Genomic DNA, 23,220 nt, shown 5'->3' with positions numbered 1-23,220 from the left:
TTCTTGATTTTATTTGTACCTGTTGTGTTGTGTTGTTTTGTTATCTCGTCCAATGTAAGCTATGTGCAGCATACGCGGCCTGCCGCGATGTCAACAAGTGTGTGTTTTTGTTTGTAATGCCCCTGAGCTTTTTTTTGTTTTTTTTTTTTTGTTGAGAGGGCGTAAAGAAAAGCTCACGCTGGCCGGCCGGCCGACCCTACAAACCGGGCGGCGTCGGGTCGGGGCCAGTTTGGTCGCTGGCGACGTTGGCTTAACGCCTGGCATTTTGTCTGATTAACTTGGCTTTTGGTGCATGAACGAAAATATATTTTCTTTAGTCGCGCTTCGCCCAGCCAAAGTGACGGACTCGCTCAGCAATAGCAACAAAACAAACTAAAACCTAAACTAATTTATAAACAAACATTTTGTTGTAAACAAAAAAGAACAAATAAATAGATTTAAGCAACGTGCATTAATGGATTTCATTGCATTTACCGAGTTTAGCCCTAAACATTTCCCAGCTCAACGTTGTCCTCGTCCGCTCGGGTTTGTGCTGCGTGTCCTGAACCTAGCATATGGCGCCGGAAAATGCGCCGCCGCACGTGCCAGCTGTTGATTGCGCCAAAAACTAATCACAAGGTAATGCCCGCCTAACGGTAACACTTCTGCCACACATAAAAACAATAACAACAACAATAAGAATAATAGTAATCTAATTAAAAACGGACGCCAGTCCCCCCCTCGCCCACAAATACACTGCAGGAATTTTCATATTTTGTAATTTGTCGCGCTGTCGCACGCAAGAGCTGGCCAAATTTACGTCGTCTTGGCACGCCACCTGTTGTTGGCCGCCAGCTTTTGAATGCCGTTATGCGGCCGGGAGCTTAAAGCGCGCGCAAATGCGTCGATGACCAAACTGATCGATAAATGACAGTTTTATTTATGGTATTAATAGAAATGTTGGTGAAACCCGCTATCGCAGCTGTCGTAGATAAACAAAGTAAAGCACACACACGTACTTAAATAGGTAAACATAGTCTGGGATTAAAAGTCTGCTGCACGTGTCCTGACATGAGCTCAAACAATTTTGCTGCAAAAAGGGTTTTGAAAACCCAACGCCAAGTTTTCTTGGCCCGAACTGTGTTGTTAAATACTCAAATTTGACCATATTAACTGATGTTCAGCTGTATTCTAGCTAAATTCGGCCGTTTTCAGGCACATCAGCCGTAAGCAGCTAAAAATATGAACTAATTTGACTTCGCTTAGCTATTTAAAGCTAGTTTTGTCAAAAGATTCGGCTACTTTTTCTAAGCGACAGCTGGCAACACTTCACACCAGGCTTTATATGAATTACAATCAGTAATCGATTGGCAGCTATCGATAACCTTCACTTATTCGCTAAGCGATATCGTTAATTTTGAATTTCCTAAGGCGTTTTTAGATAGTATTTAAAATTAATTTGTAGGGATCAAAATCCAATAGCCAAATTAAAAATATAAAACAAAAAAAGGCAAATCAATCAAACAGACAAAAGCAAAAAAAAAAGAACATATCAAATCAATGACCGCAAACGTCTCAAGTATTTACTAATATTAATTTTCGAGTATGATTAATCTGAATCCGAAATACATGTGTATTTTTTTTTTTTTTGATTGTTGTTGCGCCCGTTTATCGCCAGCGGGCGGTAATTAATTTTTTTGCTCTCCCTTTTGTTTTGGCCAATGGACAACACGAAAATTGTTAACAAATGACAATCAGACGAAGATCACGCAGCGATAATGCCAATGACGAATGATGGAATGGCAAATCGCTGCAAATGGCGCATTCCGTTATTTTTTTTTTTCCATGCGAGTAGCGTCAGGCAGGCTGCCAGAGGCGCCGATTGTCTGTGCGTGTGAGTGTGTGAGACGAGCCGAAATAGTTTTGACACCTGTCAAAGCGAGCGAGCTATATATGTATGTGTGCGTATGCGTGTGCGTGTGCGTGCGTGTATGCTTGTTTGCCTGCACTTCCTTACAACGCAGAAGGCAGAACTGTGTAAAGCGAAAGAGAGCTTTTTATGCGGCCGGCGCTGTTAAAACGTTGGCTTGTTTGTCTTTACTTTCGTTGCTGTTGTTGCTATTGTGTGTGTGTGTGTGCGTGTGTGTGTGTGTTGTTTTTTTGCCGTTAGCGCGCGGCCAAGCGTGTGCGCTGGCGTCGCTGCCGCTGGCCGCCTGCTTAAAAGCTAAGGACAGCTCGCAGCGTTCAGTACGTAACGAGAGGTCGCCTCGCGCGGTTTGGCGGCGCGATAAAGCAACACACACAAATAAAAGGCAAACTGAAATAATAGTAAAACAACGGCAACAGGAACAGCAGCAACAGCAGCAACAACAGCAACGCATCAACGGCGCGCAACTAAATGTAACTGTTGTTCAAAACAGAACCGAGCCATAAAAACTGTCTGGCAACGTACACAACAGCAAACAACAACAACAAATCGGCTGGCAACAACAAAAAGTAATGCTAAAACAAATGCCATTCATTTAAAAGTATAGTTTACAATTTAAAGAAGCAGCAAACAAAAAAAAAAAAAAAACGCCAGTTAGTTTAAAACAAGAGCAATAAAATTTAAATTAACGTACAGCAACAACAAATAATATGCCCAACTTGTTATACAATGCGAAATGCAAATTAATTAGTATATCACATATTTTTTTTTTCAAATATTTTTTGTAACGATTTTTTTTTGTTCGTGTTGCCAACTGGCGCTGCCCCCCAAAACTGTGCGTGTGTGTGCCATATATAATTATTTTTTTTTTTTTTTTTTTTTTTTGCATAATCCGAGCGTTTAGACGAAGATTATCACGAGATGAGCCGGCCTCCAGCTATCCCCAGCTGCGAAGCCTCCGATCGCCCTGGCTGCGCAGGTGCGGCCCACGCTTATTATGTGAACCGTTCTCGCAGAACTAGTTTCAGCTTTTTTTTTTATCGTTTTTTTTTTTGTTTTTGCGAAATCAGCCGCTGTATCTCAATTAAAATTGAATACTATAGCTAATCAAAGTTGAGCTGCTTTTTGCATCTCGCGTTCTCTGCGTTCTACGCGGCGGCTGCGTTTGCTGACCCACCACCGAACATGTTGGCCCTGATCGCGGCACGACTGGCCGACAGTCGGGACAGACAGCTGTTTACCGGGCCTATCAAAATATATACACATTATTTATTTCATTTGTTTGTATTTTTTTTTTTTTTTTTTTGTGTTTTGAGCGCAAGGAGCACAGCGTGTGCCAAGTTCGTCTTGCGACATTTCTGGCTGCATCTGGCAACCCTGTAGGATTCCCGTTCAAGGAAGAGCTTATGCGGAAAAGCAAAGTTTATCTATATAAAGCCAAAATATCCCCAAATTTTGTTGCAAAACAGCAAGCAGCAGGCATTTCTGAGACTATAGTGCATATAGATTTCCGATCTGGACTGCGAACTATGTCCTGATCTCGGAAACTACAAGAGCTACCTCTTCAAATTTGATATAGATTCTCGTATAACCTACCTTAAGCTTATCAATTTATCTTATTTTACCTATATTCTGCTCCATATTAAACATAACAATCGAAAACGAATGCAATGCAAGGTTCTTTAGGCACAGCTCGAGAACTTTAAGAGCTATAGACACAAAATTTGTTAGATAGCTTCTAGCATAGTCTATAAAGATTAAAAATAGTTTACTTTCGGGATAACTTCGGCCTGTCCAGCTAGAGACTTGTGCTTGGGAATTTACACACTTTTGTATGCCATATTGAAGGCCTGAACATTTCACACAGATCGGACTCTAAGCACCGAAGTTAATCAAGAATGCATTGCGCGCATCTTGCATGGGATCGCTTCCAAATAGTGCTCATTTCTAGTCTTAAGTCGTGATCTAATCTAATATTAAATTAATGCCCATTTTAATTCAACTATTTATTTAGATTAATGCAAGTTTTTTTTCTACTATATTTATTGCCAAATCTTCAACAAGATATCTTTGCCTACTTTTTTTTTTTTTCTTGAATCTTTGCTCATGATCTAATCCCTCCCGTCTAAACATATCAAGTTTCATTTACATATGATGCTCGTAAAGCCGCGGCCTGGCCTGGCTAAAAGCTAGTAAATATTACTCATACGACGCGTAGTCTATGCCAATTAATATCAGCAAGAATTAGAAGAAAAAAACACGCACACATTTAAAAACGATTCAGTCAATTTCTCCTGACTGCGCCATGCTCTGTTCCAAAAGTGAAAAGACTTATTCCAGTCGTACAATTTTTTGAATAATTTTCTAGATTTCTAGTTTCCATTTGTCCATATAAACTGATCTAATTTTCATTTACTCGCTGCCATCGTTTTCTTCATAGTTTAAGATACAATTAGACTTAAGATCATAACAGAGAGTTAAGAGAGAACAGCATAAATTTAGACTGGACTGCCTAGGGAACTTCTCTATATGCTTACCAGATATTTAGTTTAATATTTAAAGGAGAAAGAACAGTTTACATTTGATAGCTAATTGTTATTAAATATTTAAGTGCACTTACGTATAGTTGGGCCTCATAAAGTGTTCATACATTGCGGTCGTCTCGTATTACCCATTTGGTTGGGTCTGTTGCACTCGGGTAATTGACAATTACAGTTATTTGTACAGACATTTCATATAGCACGTGTGCCACAATTAGAATATTATTACACAATTCATTATTACAATTAACAGTGTTGTACAACGCCAGTTGGTTCGTTTAGTAAGCTGTGCCCCATGTATATAAGTGTTGTATTAAGTGTTTCGTTTCCGCGTTCCATTTGTGTGTTGACTAAATAATCAGCTGGGGGAAAAACCAAATAATTCTTATCTTAATGGAATTTTGAGTTGGTTTCCTTTCGAGCCTTAAGTTGGGAGATATTCTTCAAATCTTTATTTAAACTTAATTAATTTTTAGAAGAAAAGCAACAGAATGAAAGTGGAAATAGTTTTATATCGAAACAGATATTATTGAAAATGTTGTAGAAACCTTTTTACTCTGCATAGTTAAGCAGAGCTGCCTTGAACTATTTGTTGGGTTAACTATTCGCAGTTGGTTAATGACATGTTTGAAAGAGAGTAAAAGTTAAAATCACAGCTGTCGTAAAAATGATTAAAAATTGAAAAGCCCTGCGTGCAACTAGCCGATAACCTTGTGTAATTAAAAGGCTTAGCTAATGTCAGGCAAATAAATTATTAATTTATAATCAAGTCAGGGCAAGCACAATTGAACAATGGAAAATATTGAATGTCCCTGCTCGGGCGCCCACGCAAAAACAAAATGTTAACTATGTTAAAATGTTAACTATACAAAACTGTTAACTATTCTAGCATGTTTAAATGTTAACTATATTGGAAATGTTAACTGTATTAATATGTTAACTTTATAAGTATGTTAACTATATTAATATGTTAACTACATCAAAATGTTAACCATCTTAAAATGTTAACTACATCAAAATGTTAACCATATTAAAATGTTAACCATATTGAAATGTTGACCATATTAATATGTTAACTACATCAAAATGTTAACCATATAAAAATGTTGACTACATTAAAATGTTATCTATTAACATGTTAACTTGATTCTTAGCCGAAACTGTGATTAAAATATATGGCCAAATGGTTTTTCGGCTGTGCCGCGTGCCTTGGCATCATGTGAGAGTTTCTTGTGACCAATTCGCATGCCGTCTCTTTTCCAGTGCCGACGACGAAGACGACGCAGCGCCAACTGTGAACCGTGCGAACTTGAAGGGGCAAAGCCGCAGCGCGGACAGCCGTGGACAGGTGCGTGAAGTCGCCCATCAAATCGAGCAGCACGGTTGATTGCTCAAAAAGGCCCGCTGTCAGTCGATAAGGTAACGCAGCGCTAGGGATTAAGATAAGGGCCAGCGCCTGGCCAGCGATATGTTGGCCACGCCCAGCGGCGGCACAGCGCCCACAAAGCCAGCGAACGACAAGCTGCCGTCGCCGTCGACCGCGCCGCAGCCGCAGCCGCAGCCAATGTCAACATTGTCGAACCTCAACAATGGCTACATGCAGGCCAACGAGCTAAACGCGACCGCCATCTCCCCGCTCCTGGGCCAGCAGCAGCAGCAGCAGCAGCCGCCGCAAAGTAAGCTACCAACTGTTGTATTCCTTAGCCCGGATGGCAGCGGCGCCGTGGGCAGCGCTCTGCAGCGGAACGTGCCCGGGCCGGCGCCGGCTCCTTCGCCGTCCGTTGCCAGCGACTGGCTGCTGCTGAAGGAGGCGCAACAGCGACGCCGTCTCCTGGTGCTGGCCATTGCCTTCACCGTGCTGGGCGCCGCAATTGGCGCCCTCGCCATCTACTTTGCCAGCGTGCATCAGCGTTGCCAGCGCCATCAGCGCAACGACCTACAGGATGCAGGTGAGCTAAGCCCAAAAAACAATAAACACTCAATTGCCAGCCGTTGTTGCGATTGTTCTGCAATTGCTTTGTTTGTCATTTCACACTTTTCGGCAAATCCACCCAATTGGCGCGAAAGGTCATTGTGAAATTGTGAAAATATTCAACTGCAGATGAAATATCCCTAGTAGAGATTTTCAAAGACAGACCGAAGCTATTTAAGTGCACGGACATTGGGTTAATTCCACCCGAAAGCGTGGAAAAATCGTGAAAATTATTTTGGGAACTTGTTTTTTGACAACCAGCCGAATTCAATTCCAACATATTTCACACTTTTCCGAAAATCCACGCCTAGTTAGTGAAATCTAAAGACTATGACCGATTCTTTATATAAAACAATATGCGTTGGATTGCTCCTATATACCAGTATTCTGTGGTATAAAGTGTTCCAATTCCGCGTTCCAAAAAAATGTTAAGAAGTAAGCAAAGCTTTGGGAAGTTTGGTAAAAGGCAAGCATATTTAGCTTTGAAATATTCGATCTATACGAAATACATAGAAATTAAAGCAAACGAAACGCTGTGTTATAGAATGTTTCAATTCCGCGTTCCGATATATGTTAATAGCTAAGCTAAGTTTAGGGAAATTCGGTAATATGAGAAAGCATATTCAAATACGGACTATGTAATGTGGAAAAATACATAAGAATTAAAACATATGATCATGGGCATTGCTGTGCTGCTGTGTTTCAATTCCGCGTTCCAATATATGTTAAAATGCAGGTAAAGTAAGGGCAATTCGGTAAAGAGGAAAAACAGATATAGCTTTGAGCTATGCAAGCTACAAAAAATACATAAAAATTTGAGCAGATGATTTCTGCTGCTGCTTTAGTATTAAATGTTTCAATTCCACGTTCCAAAATGTGAAAATATGTCAAACAAGTTTGCTGTAAGTCTGTTAAGAATGAAAAGAGAAGCGTATTCGAACTGAAAATAACTGCACAGACAACATCGCCTCGTCGGGGAATATGGGCTGGTGACAAATGTCGCAACAAATTGATGTTGCCCATTGTAAGGGTATGAGAAACTTAATTTCCTATCAACAGGACGCGGCAGCAGCAACAGGCGGCTGGCAGAGCAACAGGCTGCCACTTGGTGGCAGCATGGGATTGTGAATTGAATCTGTGGCTGCCGCCAGCTAACTAGCCCCTCAACGCACCAACCTCCCTACGGCCGCAGCTGCGTCCTGGTGCTGTAGGCGCCTTTCATTTCCGCGCGCGTTTGGAAATTCAATTACAAAATATGTCAAACAACGGGCAACAACAATGACAGCAACCGCTTCCTGGCTGCCTTTTGTGGCGCGCACATTTTCCTCTTAAAAATAAGCAACCCCCTCACCCTACCGCCGCGGGGCACAGACCCAACGAACAGCTCAAGTGCCCAGCGCTCGCTTTGCGGCTGCATTCATTCACACACACTTAACCCCAATAGCACCCGCCACGCCCACTCTAGCTGAGCTAGCGGGCATTTATTTATTTTGTTTTTTTTTTTTCTTATCTGCAGCATTAACCAACACTCGGCCAATGTATTTCCATTTTGGAAAACCAATCAATTCGCCTATGAATTTGTTGCTTGAATCGATTTGCGGCTATCCTGCGGGTGTCCTGCCTGTGCGCCCTAATTGAATGACACGCCCACCCGCACACACAGCCACAAATCATAACATGTTTATGAGTGTGTGTGTGTCTGTGTGTGTGTGTGTTGTAAAACGTGCGTTTAATATTTAGCGCCAAAATAACCGAACGGAACAACAAAATTCATTCATCTTTTTTCGATTTTTTTTTTGTCCTCGCCCCAACCCAGCCCCGGCTATCATCAAAGCCTACGCGCACACCTGCTGCCCCCGTTTATTTTTTTATGTGTATTATTTTACAACACTTTTAAAAATAAACCACACATCTATAAATACTTGGAGTTAGGCCATGCGGCAAGCTTTGGCCTTCAATCGGGCTTCCTCTTAAATGGGTTGCGGGATGTTCTTCATGTTGTTGGCCGCTGTAATTGATTATTATGGGCTTATTTTCAATATATAGCTATATACAAAATATGAAAGGGTTTTCAAGTCGCAAAACACTCGCTTGCTTTAAGCTCAATATTTATTGTGCAAAGACATTGTATTGAATAGTATGAAAAGGACAACCTATTGCATGATATGTCAAGGAATTCAATGGGATCCCTCTTGATGTCCATTTGATAAGATCTAAATATATATGTATATACATATGAAAGGGTTTTCAAGTCGTAAACAGTCGCTTGCTCAATATTTATTGTGCCAAGGAATCGTATTGCATAACATGAAAAGGACAATCTATTGCTTGATATGTCAAGGAATTCAATGGGATCTCTATTGTTGTCCGTTTGTTAAGAGTTGTTTGTATAACCAAATGATTATCTGAGTATCTTCAGTTCAGTTTTCTTACATTTCCAATGAACTTCAGCCTTTGTTCTCCAGCCTCCTGTCATTGACATGGCATTTCATTGTGATTCCATCAGATTGGGCCTTAGTCTAACCAACTGTTGTCACAGGAACTATTATCTTAGTGAAATAATGCAAGTCTTTGTTGTGTCAAATGCACACGTAACTCTGAACTTTCTTCAAACAAAATGCATTTTAAAGGGCAAACGCATATTGAAGGTCAAAGGGTTAGCTGAACGCCTGAATTCCCAAGAGTTGCACCATAAATAGCCGATAGCCTAAGAAAAATGTCTAGAAGGGCATTAAATCGTCTTATTGGCTTGATCCTAAGATATATTTCCATAACTCTTGCCTCCATAGTCGTTTCTTCCATGTAGAAGCCTTATCTAATCTTTGCTCCTGATATTTATTATTTGATTCCTTTACATTCGTTCGAAATTACCTGCCCATAGTTGAGATTTGTTCCAGTTGCGATCTTCACATCGTTTCGTTGGCTTCAACAGGCGTTCCTATCCTATCCGGCTGAGTCCGTAAGGATTCCCTTCAGTAAATAATAAATGAAACTTTTCCCCAACTTACTTAACCTTGCAATTTGTTTAATTAGCAACTACTTCAAAGGGATTATTTCTTCTTTTATTATTTCTAGTTTGTTGAAAAGTGTTTGATAAATAATCCTGCAAAGTGTTTATATAGTATATCTGAATTATTTTCAAGGTCTGCACTTAGCTCTCTCTCACTCTCTCTCTCTCTCTCTCTCTCTCTCTCTCTCTGTGTTGCCTTGCCTTGCGATGATTCCTTTCCGACTAAAGCTCTCAATTAACTTGAACTAAATCATAATTCATTAGCGCTTCCACGAGGCACCGACGGTTGGGCAGGGGCTCTTCCCATTCGCTTCCCATTCAATTAGGAAACACTTTTTTATGAAAAGTTGCGCTCACCTGAGTGCAACACTTTAGTCTCAATCCGTTGGCTGATGGAAGCCAACGGAATAATCCAGAAGCTAGAACTTGCATAAATCGAGCAGTTGCTGGAAGCAGACCTGGACGGCAAGTGGGGGAGTGGGAAGGGTGCCTGGTACTCGCCCAGCTATTAAAAGGACACATGCAACATGTGTCGTGTGCCCTGAGCTGTGTATCCGGGCGTCAATCGATGAGCCATCGACCACGAGCTGAACCAGCCACGGCACGTTTGGTTTACTTTAAAAAACAAACAACAAGAAAAAACCCAAACCCAAATGAGGATGGCCAGTCGCTGGCATATAATTGTATCCACCTCCAAAGTGGGCCTTAAGACAGAGCTAACACGTAAACAATTGAGTATTTATTTGCACATCCATCAGGATCAAGGGAAAAACAACTAGGTCAGCATAGTCCACTTGACTCCACTTAATATGCGAACTCATCGAGACCGGAAAAAAAATAAATCTAACGTTCTGGATCTGGTTCCTTCTATAGCTGGAAATAATCAATCGCAGCTTTTTGTTTTTGTTAGGCTCCTCGAAACTAGAACTTGCCTTTGCTACCTATTTTAAAGACTTTTCCAACACTGAACTGATTAATGGAATATTTGAATGTGAATTCCAAATTTACAATAGGGTATTTGCTAGTTGCCACGATTTGCTTGTGCAAATTCTTTTTTAATGAAAACAAAATATAAATTTAATTTATCTGAGTGGTTTTTAAATCGAGCCAGCTGTGTGTGTGTGTGTGTGTGTGTGTGGGTGCTAGCTAAGCAAAAATGCAAACTCAGCTGCGAAGTTCTCTAATTACAGGCGATGGCAGCTTGAACGGCTTGGAGGGATCCGGACGCAGGAGCCAGGACGACGTCTGCCTGACACAGGAATGCGTGCGAACAGGTAAGTGCTACTTCTTCCAAGGATTTCAATCATGATGATGATGATGATGATGATGATGATTAGAACAGGGGCCGGCAACAGGCGACCGCCCACACGCCGGTCTGCCTTTTCAATTATTAATTGGCAATTTTTATTGTGGCTTAGCAGTTGATTACCGTCAATTTGAGGCCAGTTGTGGCCAGAGTGGTTTTATGTCCAAATGCATTCGCAACATGGCAAGTCGAACGTTGTTGTCGTTGGCGAAGACAACGTTTAACGACCTTTTTATGGGCCATTGCTGGGAATGTGACATTTGCTGCTCTGTGTGGCGCCACTTGCCACTTGCCGCATGCCACATCGCATGCATGCATAACAAATGCACAATAGTCGCCTTAGAATTGTTAATGCCAACAGTTGCCAACCCCTCTCCGTGCCCCTCCTCCATTCACTTTGTAAGTCGCCCAAAAGCTGGCTATCTTTTAGTTCGTGCCTCGCTCTTTAACGAACCAGTTGCCCAATTTCCCCCGTCCACTTTACCCCAGGAGATGTACATTAATTATATGCGTAGCTTTTATGGGAACCCCACGCCCATTGAGCAGGGGCGGAGTTGAGCGTGGGGGAGGGATCGCAAACAGCAACAGGCTCAGGCACACACATGAGCTGGAAACCTAATTTGTATGTATGTAAAGCTGACTAACTGACTGACGACTGACTGATTGACAATTGATTGATTGGCTTTCTAATTGAGCGATTGTCTGATTGGCTGCCTGATTGATTGACTGACCGATTGATTGACTGACTGCTGACTTAGCGACTGTGTGATTAGCTTTTATTCTGGCTGCCTGATTGACTCACTGATTGATTGACTGACTGATGCATTAATTGACTTACTGATTGATCTATTTATTGCCTGACTTACTGACTGAGAGACTGACTAACTGACTGTCAGACTGATTGATTGACCGCCTGATTGATGTATAGACTGACTGACCGACTGACTGCCTGTTTAACCAACTGAATGACCAAATATGTATAGCCAACTGACTGAATGACTGATTAGCTTATATTCTTGCTGACTGTATAACTGACTGCCTGATTGATTGACTGATTCACTTGTAAGACTCAATAAGTGACTTGTAGACCGATTGATTGATTGACTGACGCATACTGGCTGACTGAATGATTGATTGACTCACTGACTGACTGCCTACTTAACTACCTACCTGGCGGACTGATTGACTGAATCTTCGACTGAATGATTGATTAAGCGATTGACTCACTGCACGACTGATTGACTGATTGGGAATCAACTGCAAGAGCCAGTTAGGAGAAAGATTTCAATTTAAATATGGTTGAAAATGGAAATAAAAGAACTTGGCCTGCACAAGAATATTCTTGCTCTATTATTATTCACTTGATTTATGGCTTTTCGCTTTGTTTTAAATCTTTTGAATAACCAGCCTATAGAAATTCTCAAGTTCTCAACCTTAAATTATCCAAGACAAACCCAATTATGGTTTAATTTCAACGCGAAAGGCTGACAAAGTTTTTCGGACGCCACAAAGCAAAAAAATCAAGGCAAAGGGCAAACTTTGGGCGTAAATTTTGCCAAACCAACAAATTAGATTGCGAAAGTTGAGCCTGACCAACTGAGTAATACCCTGTACCGCGCGACTTATCTCAAGTAATATTTAACTATGTTTAACAAATAATTAATGTATAATAAAAAAAAAAAAGAATAAATATTAAGATTATGGGCGAATAATCGTCCGGCTGTTGCACACATTTCTGCGCAATTGATATACCCTTTAGGCCCATCTCCCATGTACAGGTACAGGGCATAGGAAAGATGGGCTGGTGGGCGTTTGATAGGGTTAGATAAAGAGTTGCGCTTTCAATGAGTTATTTGACTTTTATGATCGAAACGAATATGAATTATGGCGAGGAATTCCAATAAAAGCCGCGCAGCTGAACTCGTTCCCATTGGGTTAACGCTTGATTTATGAATTGTTTTGAATGCTTTTGCAGCTGCTTCATTGCTGTCCGCCATGGACTTAACTGCGGATCCGTGCGATGATTTCTTTCAATATGCGTGCGGCACATGGAACAAATTGCATCCCATACCCGAGGATCGCAGCTCGATCAGCACCTTCGAGGTAAGTGGCCCACGGCATCGACTGTAGCTCTAGCTAATTATCGATGGGGAAACCCCCCCCCCCCCCCCCCCCCAAAACAGGTGCTCTCCGATCAACAGCAGCTGGTATTACGTGGCGTCCTCGAGGAACCGATCGATGAACGCGACAATGCGGCTACGGTCAAGGCGAAGACCTTCTACAAGAGCTGCATGGACATACGTGAGTTATCGAAATATACCCTGTAAAGCAAAAGGCGAAGCACCGTCCATTCGACTGTATCAATGCTTCCATCTCACAAACTAGTCTGCAACATCAAGTCTATTCCAAGCTGACGATAACTTACTTTGTTTTCTCGATATCAATTATCGATAACCCTCATCGTTTTGCATATATCGATAAATAACGAAATTCTGCTCTTGAAAAGATCTTGATACCTTTAAGAGCTGCGCTTAAATTTGAATGAGTCTTAAATACTATCTTGCTTAATATTGGGTATATTCACACTCTCCTTAAGTTTGGATGAGAATGAGTTTTAATAGCCTGAGAAAAGCGGAAACAGAAGTATGTGCTATGCTTGAGGCTTATAAAGTCAAGCTCAATGAAAATAGTCGCTGGTTCGATTCTCGATACGATGGACTGCCCTGGCTCGACTCCTGAGCCTGGTTTTTCACATCTTTAAACACAAACTCTAAATTAATGACAATGCTCGTCTCATTGTCCGTCTCTATGCATGCTTTAAAATTTCGGTGCTCATAGTCCGATCATTATGTAAATTGTATATCGTAAGCTTGGCATACGAAATGAGATATCTTACGGCTTCGGGAACCTACCTAACAAGCTTCTTTTAACTAGCAATTGTAATCCTCGAGCTATGCTTAAACATCCAATTCTTTTATCATAAATAAATAGCAGAAAATATCGTACAAACTTGTTCTATATAAACTTATCATATGAGAGTATATATATTTGTACTTACCAGTCGCTGGTTTGTCAAGTTTCCAAGCTGGTCTCTTTGATCCAGAATATATTCCTTCCGTCCGACTTCTTCTACCTTTAATTATTTTCAATTTGTTCTGAACAAAATCTTTTTGATTCGAAGTTAGGCTCGACAGTATTTTAGCTAATTCGGCTTGAACTTCGGCTTAGGCTCCGTTTTGAAGAGTTAGCTACAGGCTAACTCAAGGGTATCTGTGGGTCGGACACGCTCGACCAGCTCGCTATGTGGCTTTCCTTTGACTAATGCTGTGCGCTTAATTGTAGCCCAGATACGCAAGATCGGCGCTGGCCGGCTGAAGCAGGTGCTCCGCTCGCTGGGCGGTTGGCCGGTGATCGAGTCCAATTGGCAGCCACCAGCCGAGCTGTCCGTGGAGCAGCTGATGGGCAAGCTGCGGCTCAACTACAGCGAGTCGGTGCTGATCGAGCTGTACGTGGGCGCGGACGATAAGAACAGCTCGGTGAACATTATACAGATGGATCAGCTGCAGTACGCTCTGCCATCGCGCGACTATTACCTGAAGCCGAGCAGCGTCAACGATCGGCAGGCTTATCACAAGTACATGACCCAGATCTCGCTGCTGCTGGGCGCCAATCCGGCCACAGCCGCGGCCGAGCTGCAGCAGGTGGTGCAGTTCGAGACGCAGCTGGTGAATGTCTCGCTGGCGGAGGCGGATCGACACGATACGAGCGCCGTTTACCGCAAGCTGTTGCTGCCGGAGCTGCAGCAGCTGGTGCCGGAGCTCGACTGGAGCGTCTATCTGCAGACGGCGTTGGGCGCAGACATACAGCTGCAGCCGGATGAGCCGCTGGTCACCTACGGCCTGACCTATCTGACCGAAATGGGTCGCATACTGAAGCAAACGGATCGTCGGGTGGTGCACAATTATATGCTGTGGCGTCTGGTCATGTCGCTGATGACGCACATGATCGACGAGTATCAGCGGGAGCGTGTCGAGTTCCGTAAGATTCTGATGGGCATACAGTCGGAGCGTACTCGCTGGTCCCAGTGCGTCGAGTGGACCAATAAGAAGCTGGGCGTGGCCGTTGGCGCACTCTTCATCCGGGATAATTTCAATCAGGATAGCAAAGAGGTCGCCCTGGAGATGATACACAACATAAGGGCGGCATTCAATGAGCTGCTCGCCGAGAATCATTGGATGGACGACGAGACGCGCGCCGTTGCCAAAGAGAAGGCGGACTCGATGAACGAACGCATCGGCTATCCGGAGATTCTCACCAATGTCACCGAACTGGAGCAGGAGTATGTGAATGTAAGAAATTATAAAAGAAAAATAAATCCCCCCCCATTTTCCTGATCATCCTCTGTTGCCTTTGTTGTCCTTAGCTAACGATCGTGCCGGATAATTTTATTGACAATGTGCTGAGCATTTTGCAATGGGAGTCGGAGAAGCTGCTGAATTTGTTGCGCCAGCCGGTGGACAAAGAGAAATGGACCACAGAGCCGGCGGTGGTCAATGCCTTCTACAATCCGAACAAGAATGATATAGGTGCGGGTCATCTGCCATCGATCTGCCCCAAGCGAAGATCTGTTCGACTTAAATTTGTCGCTCTTTCAGTATTCCCCGCGGGCATTTTGCAGCCCTTGTTCTACAGTCAACATTTTCCCAAATCACTCAACTATGGCGGCATCGGTGTGGTGATCGGACACGAGATCACCCACGGCTTCGATGACAAGGGTCGGCAGTTCGACAAGGAGGGCAACATGATGCAGTGGTGGAATAATGCCACAATCGAGGCATTCCGGGAGCGCACCCAATGCGTCATCGATCAGTATTCGCGCTACAAGATCAACGAGGTGAACATGTACATGGACGGCCGCATGACCCAGGGCGAGAACATAGCCGACAATGGCGGCCTCAAGCAATCGTTCCGGGTGAGCAGCAGTCCCATACTCTCTAATCTCTAATCCCTAATTGAGCTCCTCTCCGGGCTTGTTTGCAGGCCTACAAGAAGTGGGAGAAGCTGCATGGACGCGAGCTGCTGCTGCCGGCGCTGAATATGACGCACGATCAGCTATTTTTTCTCAACTATGCGCAAATCTGGTGCGGCAGCATGCGGCCGGAGGATGCGCTTACCAAGATCCGATCCTCGGTGCATTCGCCGGGCTTTGTCCGCGTCCTGGGGCCGCTCTCCAACTCGCGAGACTTTGCCCATGCCTACAGCTGTGCCGTGGGCACAACCATGAATCCGGCGAACAAGTGCAGCGTCTGGTAGTCGTGATCGCGATCACGATCGCAAGGTCACGGTCGTGATCGTGATCGGGCTCTTGGTCGTGCTCGCCAGCAAAGAGGCTGCGATCACGATCGAGATCTTGGTCATGCACACGATCACAAGGTTTTGATCATAGTCCAAATCGGGTTCATGATCACGCTCAATGTCTTGATGATGATCACGATCGGGTTCTCGAGATGTTGATCGTGAACACGATCAGGATCATGGTATTGGGTGCACGATCACGATCAAGCTCAAGATCTTGGCCATCATCTACACAGCACACGCTTGATCATGCTCACGATCACGGTTATGATCATGCTTTGCATAAGTCTATTTTTATATATATACAAATTATATATATACATATATATATATTTATATTTATATAACGTATAATACTGCATCATCAAATGAAGGGCGTCTAATTTTTTTTTTCTCAATTGTTGTTGTTTTTTCTTGTGTGATTATTTTTGTATTTTTTTTTTTTTTTTTTTTTTGTACTTTTGTTATAGGGCGATAGTACAGACATAGTATAATATCATATATGTATGTACAATATAACTAATTGTATTTGTATTTGTATTGTAATATATATATATATATTTATGAATGCCATATCAAAAGAGAAAAGAACAACAAACTGAAACGCCAACCGAGTCTCCTGTACCCCCTACAAAACCCTTACCCAGTAACCAGTTATCGGTAACATCCGACAAAAGGAAACAAAAACAAATCAAGCGGCATTAATTATTCTTAATAAAGTAAAATAAACAAAAAATGTAACAAAACTAAACTATTTATTGGAATTGTTTTATAGCGAGAGTCATCTATTGACTATGCGAACCAAACATTTGGAATAATACGTGATATTGCCAGTGCTTAGATATCACAGCTTTTATTCTCTGTGGCATTATTGTCTACCCTCTCCTTGTAGAGGGTATTTTAGTTTTGTCATGAAATCTGTAACGCATATCAGCAGATATCTTCGAACCCATAAATATATATATATATATATATATATTCTAAATCGAGTTATATATCATTTCTATCTGTCTGTCTTTTTCTAGGCAAACTTCTCTGTCTTCTTCTCTCTCTTGAAACTTTGCAGGCAATTCATATTTTGGACCCGGAACTGACCCCTATATCATATTGCAGTAGATTCTTGTATGGAAAACTTGCTCTTATACTTTAACTTATCAAGATATCTTAATCAAATTCGGCATTTACTACTTATTTAAACAAAGCTGTTTATATATTAGTCTAATCTAAACAAGATTACATTACCATATTATATAGCTCTGTTTAGGAAAAATCGAAATAAATTTCCTAATGGAAACATTAAACTCAGCTTTACTTTTCTCACATATCTGCAAAGCCGCACGGGCATATTTCTACAAGGGTATTAAAACTTCGGCGTGCCGAATTGCGTTTTACTTTCTCGTTTTAAAGTTGCTTTCAAGGTTGGCGGAGCAATTAGCCCCAATGAAAAGTTTCTTTTGTATTATTGGGCTTTAGGAACTGTTTCTTAGTCATCCAAGTCTTGTCTTTTACTGCTAAAGTTTCAGTTTGTGTCTTTGTTGTCTACATTGGAGTCTGATACTTATGTCTGCCATCCCATAGATTGACTTAGTTGTAAGGCTTTGCTAATAAAACCTCCCATAGAACCGCATTTCTGTTGCAGTCAGTAAATATGTCGAATCGGGCAGATCGGACACCTATATCAAGAATAAAGCACAATTTTGTTTTTTATAGTATCTAGTCCAAAATCGCATCAACATCAGTTTAGTTGAACATATAGTTCTTCTTGAAAAGAGGAAAACTTAACTTAACTTTAACTTAAACTATTTTTAGATATCTTTTGTACTCTCTTTGCATATCATCAAGCCCGAAACTAATTACATGACTTCAATAGGAACAATCGTTACCGAAAATGAATTTTTCTAACCACATGACGAATGCGTTTGACTAAAATAACTTACTTTAAAACAGCTACGACTGATTGTTAGTCAACTTAAGATGTGCGTCGTGTAATGCATGATATCAGGACACGAAATTAATGAGTTTCTTAACCAAATCTCATAAAATGAACAGGATTCGTTTCCACGAGCCTGTTAAGTTGACTGCGCCTGAACAGTACACGATTAGGCGCAGCCAACTTAATGCTTAGGTGTTGCCAGATCGTTTAATGAACTAGCACAAAAGTCTAGCATTATGTTAATCATTGACATCTTACGCCCTATCTAGATATAAGAGAATCTGTTTTAAGTCAAAATAACAATTTCCTGTTACATTTTCAACAATTACGATATGTTTGTGCGATTTTATTTTTTGCATAGTTTATATCCAAGTGGCATTCAGATGCCATTCGATGCTATTTACACACATATATATAGCTTATATAAAAGGCATATATATATATATAATTTATAACTTGTATATGGTATATATTTCGTAAAATTTCGTTGGGCCACCGCACTGGCGCCCCACTAAAGCTATATAGGTCCATCGTAGAGCCTAGTTTGTGTATATATATATATATTTATATATATATATATATATGTATATCGTATAGGGATTATATAAGTCGTATAACGAATATATATATGTATTTGCATATATAGTATACTGTTATAAAAACATCTAGCAAAACACAGTCCGTTGTAAAAAGCGATAACGGTTACTGTTCCGCCTAACAATTGGTACAGTAAAAGAAACCACACTAATAGCCATTGGAAAGTCAGCAAAAGATCATTGGAAGCCGCTGGAAGCAGTCTGTCTAGGCTAAACATATATCTATCGGATACTAATAGCCACTGGAAGCGCCTGGAAAGCCGCCAAATGTTTTGTCTCAACACTTGAAGAGTCGCTGGAAGCCGCTGAAAGGACAATAAATACTGCTGGAAGAGCATTGGAGGCACCTTCTTCTAGACTGACCAAGTGAACTTAAATAAAAACACTGGAAACTGTTGGAATGAAATAAGTGCTGCTGGAATGTCACTGGAAGTTTTGGAAGCTGCTGGAAGAGCAAGAAGTGCTGCTGGAATAATTATAAAGAAGCTTTTGCAACTAAGAGCTACTGGAAGGTGATTGGAAGTCGCTGTTGAATGGAAGTGCTGCTGGAAGTGAACATAAATCATAAGCTGTTGCAACTAAGAGCTACTGGAAAGTGACTGGAAGCTGTTGAACGAACAAAAAGTGCTGCTGGAAGTGAACATAAATCATAAGCTGTTGCAACTAAGGAAGGTTACTGGAAGTCATGGTCAGATTAATGCAAAGTGTTTCTTAAGCTTAACATTGGTTCCACTGGAAGCCGCTGGAGGATTACTGAACAATAATCGGGATAGCGTGTGTTTTGTTCAAGGGTTAGATTCACTCACAAGGAATACTGCGTCATCGTCGTCGTCTTGGGAACTAAAGAAAACATTCCGCTCGGAATTATCACACATGCTTATGCTCTAAATGGATATTACGTTTTAAGTCTGGGCTTGTGTTAGGTACCTGGAGCAGCCGCTAGATGCGCAACGTTCGACCCGCCGCGGAGCCGGAGGCCCTGCCCGCCGCCGGAGGCTGCAGAGACCAGCGTTGCTCATCGGCGCTGGCAAAGATTAGATAGATAAAATTGCCAGCGATATTGAGGCCCGCCGCCAGCCAGAAGACAATGTGCCACTGGGTCAGGGTCTCGCGATGATTGATAATCAGCCCAATGACATAGGGCGCCAGGAAGCCGCATATATTCGCCGCCGAGTTGGTGATGCCGTACATGGTGCCCGCATAGCGTGGACTGAGCGCAATGTGATTCATCTGGTTGCCGGCATAGACGGCACCGCCAAAGGAACCGACGCCGGCGAGCATGAATGTGACCCAGACCCAGTCGCAGCCCACGTAGATGATGCCAATCAGGCCCAGCGAGGGCACCACAGAGGCAATCGTGTTCCATAGCTTGTAGGAGTTGAGCAGCGTTATGTAGCGGCGGGCGAGCATCCAATCCGCCAGGGCGGAGCAGGCGATGCCCATGAACCAGGAGGTTAGAAACGGCACCGCATTGAGCAGCGCATTCGATTGGATGTCAAAGTGGAGGATGTTGCTCATATAGGTGGGCAGCTCCGTTAGCTGCGTGTAGAAGGCCCAGCTCTGGCCGCACTGCGTCAGCAGAATGGCCCACAGGGGCACGCTGCCGAGCAGCGAACGCCAGGGTATATCATCCAGTTGCGCCAGATCCGGCTCCTGCTGCTCCTCATCTTGCTCCTGCTCTTGCTCCTCCACCAGCAGCTGGGGCTGCTGCATCTGCAGCGAGCGCTCAATGTAGGCGCGCTCCTTGCGCGAAATGCGCGGATGATCGCTGGGCTTGTCGTACACCAGATACATCCAGCAGGCGAACCAGACCAGTCCCAGCAGCCCAAAGATATAGAATGCCGACGGCCAGCCGCCGAGAAAGTCCTGCGAGCAGAGCCAGCCGGTTAGGGGCATGGAAATGACGGTGCCAATATTGGAGCCGGCATAGACAATCGCCGCGAATTTGTTGCGCTCCAGCGGCGGTATCCAGTGCGCCAGCATTGCATGCATGGCCGGATATGTGACACCCTCGCCCATGCCCTCCAGTATGCGCACCAGCACCAGCAGCGGCAGATCCCAGTGCGCCGCCAGCGGCGTTAGCAGCGTGAAAATTGCCGTAATCAGGACACCATAGCCATAGATGCGTTTGCCGCCAAGCAGCTCGGCCATGCGGCCGCCGGGCACCTGGGTGAGCACATAGCCATAGAAGAAGCTGCCCAGCACCAGACCCTGGGTGGCCTCATCCCACACAAATTCACCCTCCGACGGCGGCAGGCGGCGCCAAAAAGTGCCCAAGGAGGTGCCGTTCGACGTGGGCGTCGGGCACGTATCGTTGGCCAACACGGAACTGTTGCTGTGCGGTATGGCCGTCTGGTTGACCATGGCCACAATGGCCACGGAGAGATTCACGCGCATCGCATAGACGACGGCAAAGCCGAGAAAGCCCATCAGGCCGAAGATGTGACGCGTCTGCAGCCAGCTGTCCGCCTGGCCCAGCTCCTCGGCAGCTGGGAATACGGCGTGTATTCAGTTTGAATAAAAATTGTTTTTTTTTTTTTTTGTTTTTCTTTGAAATTACGAATTTGCGATTTAGCCTACCTCTGATGAGCGGCCTGTCGCCGCTGCAGAACGCCTGCCGCTCGTCATCCGCCTCCGTGTCGTCATCGTCCGCATCGCTGGAGGCGCCACCAGCAGCGCTTGCAACACTGTTGCCATAGTAACAGGAGGCGTCGCGCGTTTCGTCTGTCCATCGGTGCGGCGGCATCTCGGCAGCCCAATTTCAATTGTTGCAAATATCTTTCAATATGCTTCTGCTTTTTTGGTTTTTATAAATTGTTTCGCTTTTGCTGCTAGTTCTTGTGCAATTGCCAGCACATTTTCTCTTTTAACTTTTCCAGCAACAACAACAAAGACAACAAACGACAGCAACGGCCAAAGACAACTCACCAACAGCTGCAGCTGGCAGCGACTGAAGCCAGCAGCAGCAGCAGCAGCAACAGCAGCGAGCAGCAGCGAGCAGCAGCAACAATATGTATGTAACTACAATAACAATAACAACTAACAACTAACTCTAAACACAGCCGAAATGCTATATAACTGTTGTTGTTGCTGCTGCCACTCTGCCTCTTGCTCTCCCTCTCTCCCACTCTCTTTGGCTATGTGCTTTTGCTGGTACGCTCTCTCAGGCGCGAGTGCTCAGCAGCTTTGCTTGGGAAAGTGGAGCAGCAACAACAGTAAATACAGCAAGTGAATGGCCATTTGACGCGCGCGCGCTCTCTCTCCCTCTCACACTCTCGCTCGCTCACTTTTGATCTCTCTCTCTCTCTCTCTCTGCGTCATCAAGAGCGCTGAATTTGAAGTGAAGGCGCTTTGGCGGATTTTTGTTAAGTACCAACAACTAATACTTAGCCATTGTTTACATTCAGTTTTAATTCCCACCAGCTCCATATACAAGTGCATGCATGTGTGTGTGTGTGTGTGTGTGTGTGTGTGTGGGCATACTTTGTGCCTGTAAGTGCGCAATAGAAATGCATATGTATGCATGCATATTCATAAAAGGGGCAGCCATGGCAAAATTACAATTTTAAGCCCAACGAACTTTGAATGCCCTAATTAAATGAAATATATAACTAGTTTACGAGTTTAGCTAGAAATCATACATATATCTATTAAACATACGTGTTTAAAAATTTTAAATATAATTTTTAAAATAGTATTATAAAAACAAATCAGCGAAAAAGAGTATTATGCGAAAGTTTTTCAGCTATACGAATTTCAATCGAGTGTATTCAACACGTGCATAGAGTATTTCCTCTATAGATATATTATATAGGTACCCAAAAGCTAAATAATGGATTTTTCGCTATAACGAGTTTTTATGCATACTTTTCTACATAGGCCCTATATAGGACTATATATATATATATATTTATATTTATAACTGGTTTATGTGGAATATATTTTATCAATATAGCCTACAAAATGGTGTCGATTGATGCATATTTATAAATATATATATATGCGCATAAAATATATAAAATAAACTACCAGATTTTCTGAAATTCGTAAGCCGGTGAGTGTAAAGTTTCGACAGATAAGTATGGTCTAACCTTCAATATGAATGTTGATAAAAAAAAAGAGTGCTATCTCTTAATTAAAAAGTTAAAGCAACAATTTGACCACTTAATTTCCGTTTGCTGACTTTTGATATTTAGAAATATTTAGCATGATTGTGAACAAAATTCGGCCAAAGTTGCAACAAAAAATTTTTATAGGGTAGCGGGGCAAAAAAGCTGTAACCTAACAACAGTTATAAAACAGTTGGAGCAAAGCAAACAAAGCTCTTGTGGATTTTAGATAGCTCCATATGAACTTTTAGCCTGAAAAATAATTCTTATAATTTATAGAAATTACTTAAACGAATCAAGTGAGTCATACAATTCATTAGAAAGATATTGCTAATCAAGCCCTGATAAAACGGGTATTCATATAATTTCGGGTGAGGGCAACGAACTTGTTGAGCAAACAAATACGCACGCCCCCAAAAAGTTGCGGAGAGCCAGCGAGCGCGAGCGCGAGAGAGAGAGAGAGAGAGGGTGGGTGGGTGGAAAATATTTGTTA

At 42.7% G+C, this 23,220-nt stretch overlaps 2 protein-coding genes across 3 annotated transcripts; one reads left to right on the top strand and one right to left on the bottom strand.

Moving 5' to 3' along the window:
- The first annotated feature begins 528 nt into the window (after window positions 1–528).
- Nep1 (Neprilysin 1) lies at window positions 529–16,840 on the top strand. 2 transcript variants are annotated; one of them, XM_015170048.3, is made up of 9 exons: window positions 529–618; window positions 5,710–6,395; window positions 10,619–10,702; window positions 12,710–12,837; window positions 12,918–13,035; window positions 14,077–15,083; window positions 15,158–15,320; window positions 15,390–15,706; window positions 15,775–16,840. In XM_015170048.3, the coding sequence occupies exons 2-9, from the start codon at window positions 5,915–5,917 to the stop codon at window positions 16,045–16,047; spliced, it is 2,571 nt and encodes an 856-aa protein (XP_015025534.1). In that variant the 5' UTR covers window positions 529–618; window positions 5,710–5,914; the 3' UTR covers window positions 16,048–16,840. The 2 variants fall into 2 exon arrangements, with proteins under 2 accessions (XP_015025534.1, XP_002056828.1); XM_002056792.4 differs by lacking the exon at window positions 529–618 and adding an exon at window positions 2,222–2,475.
- A 1,497-nt stretch (window positions 16,841–18,337) lies between these two features.
- On the bottom strand, window positions 18,338–21,584 carry MFS10 (major facilitator superfamily transporter 10). Its single transcript, XM_002056790.4, has 2 exons — window positions 21,199–21,584; window positions 18,338–21,107 (listed from the first exon to the last, which is right to left on the bottom strand). Exons 1-2 carry the CDS (start codon window positions 21,362–21,364, stop codon window positions 19,558–19,560), a joined length of 1,716 nt encoding a protein of 571 aa, XP_002056826.1. The 5' UTR covers window positions 21,365–21,584; the 3' UTR covers window positions 18,338–19,557.
- Between the last annotated feature and the right edge of the window lie 1,636 nt (window positions 21,585–23,220).

Source organism: Drosophila virilis, chromosome X (genome assembly GCF_030788295.1).
Source record: "Drosophila virilis strain 15010-1051.87 chromosome X, Dvir_AGI_RSII-ME, whole genome shotgun sequence".
Lineage (NCBI taxonomy): Eukaryota > Metazoa > Arthropoda > Insecta > Diptera > Drosophilidae > Drosophila > Drosophila virilis.
This window is presented reverse-complemented; position numbering and strand designations above follow the sequence as displayed.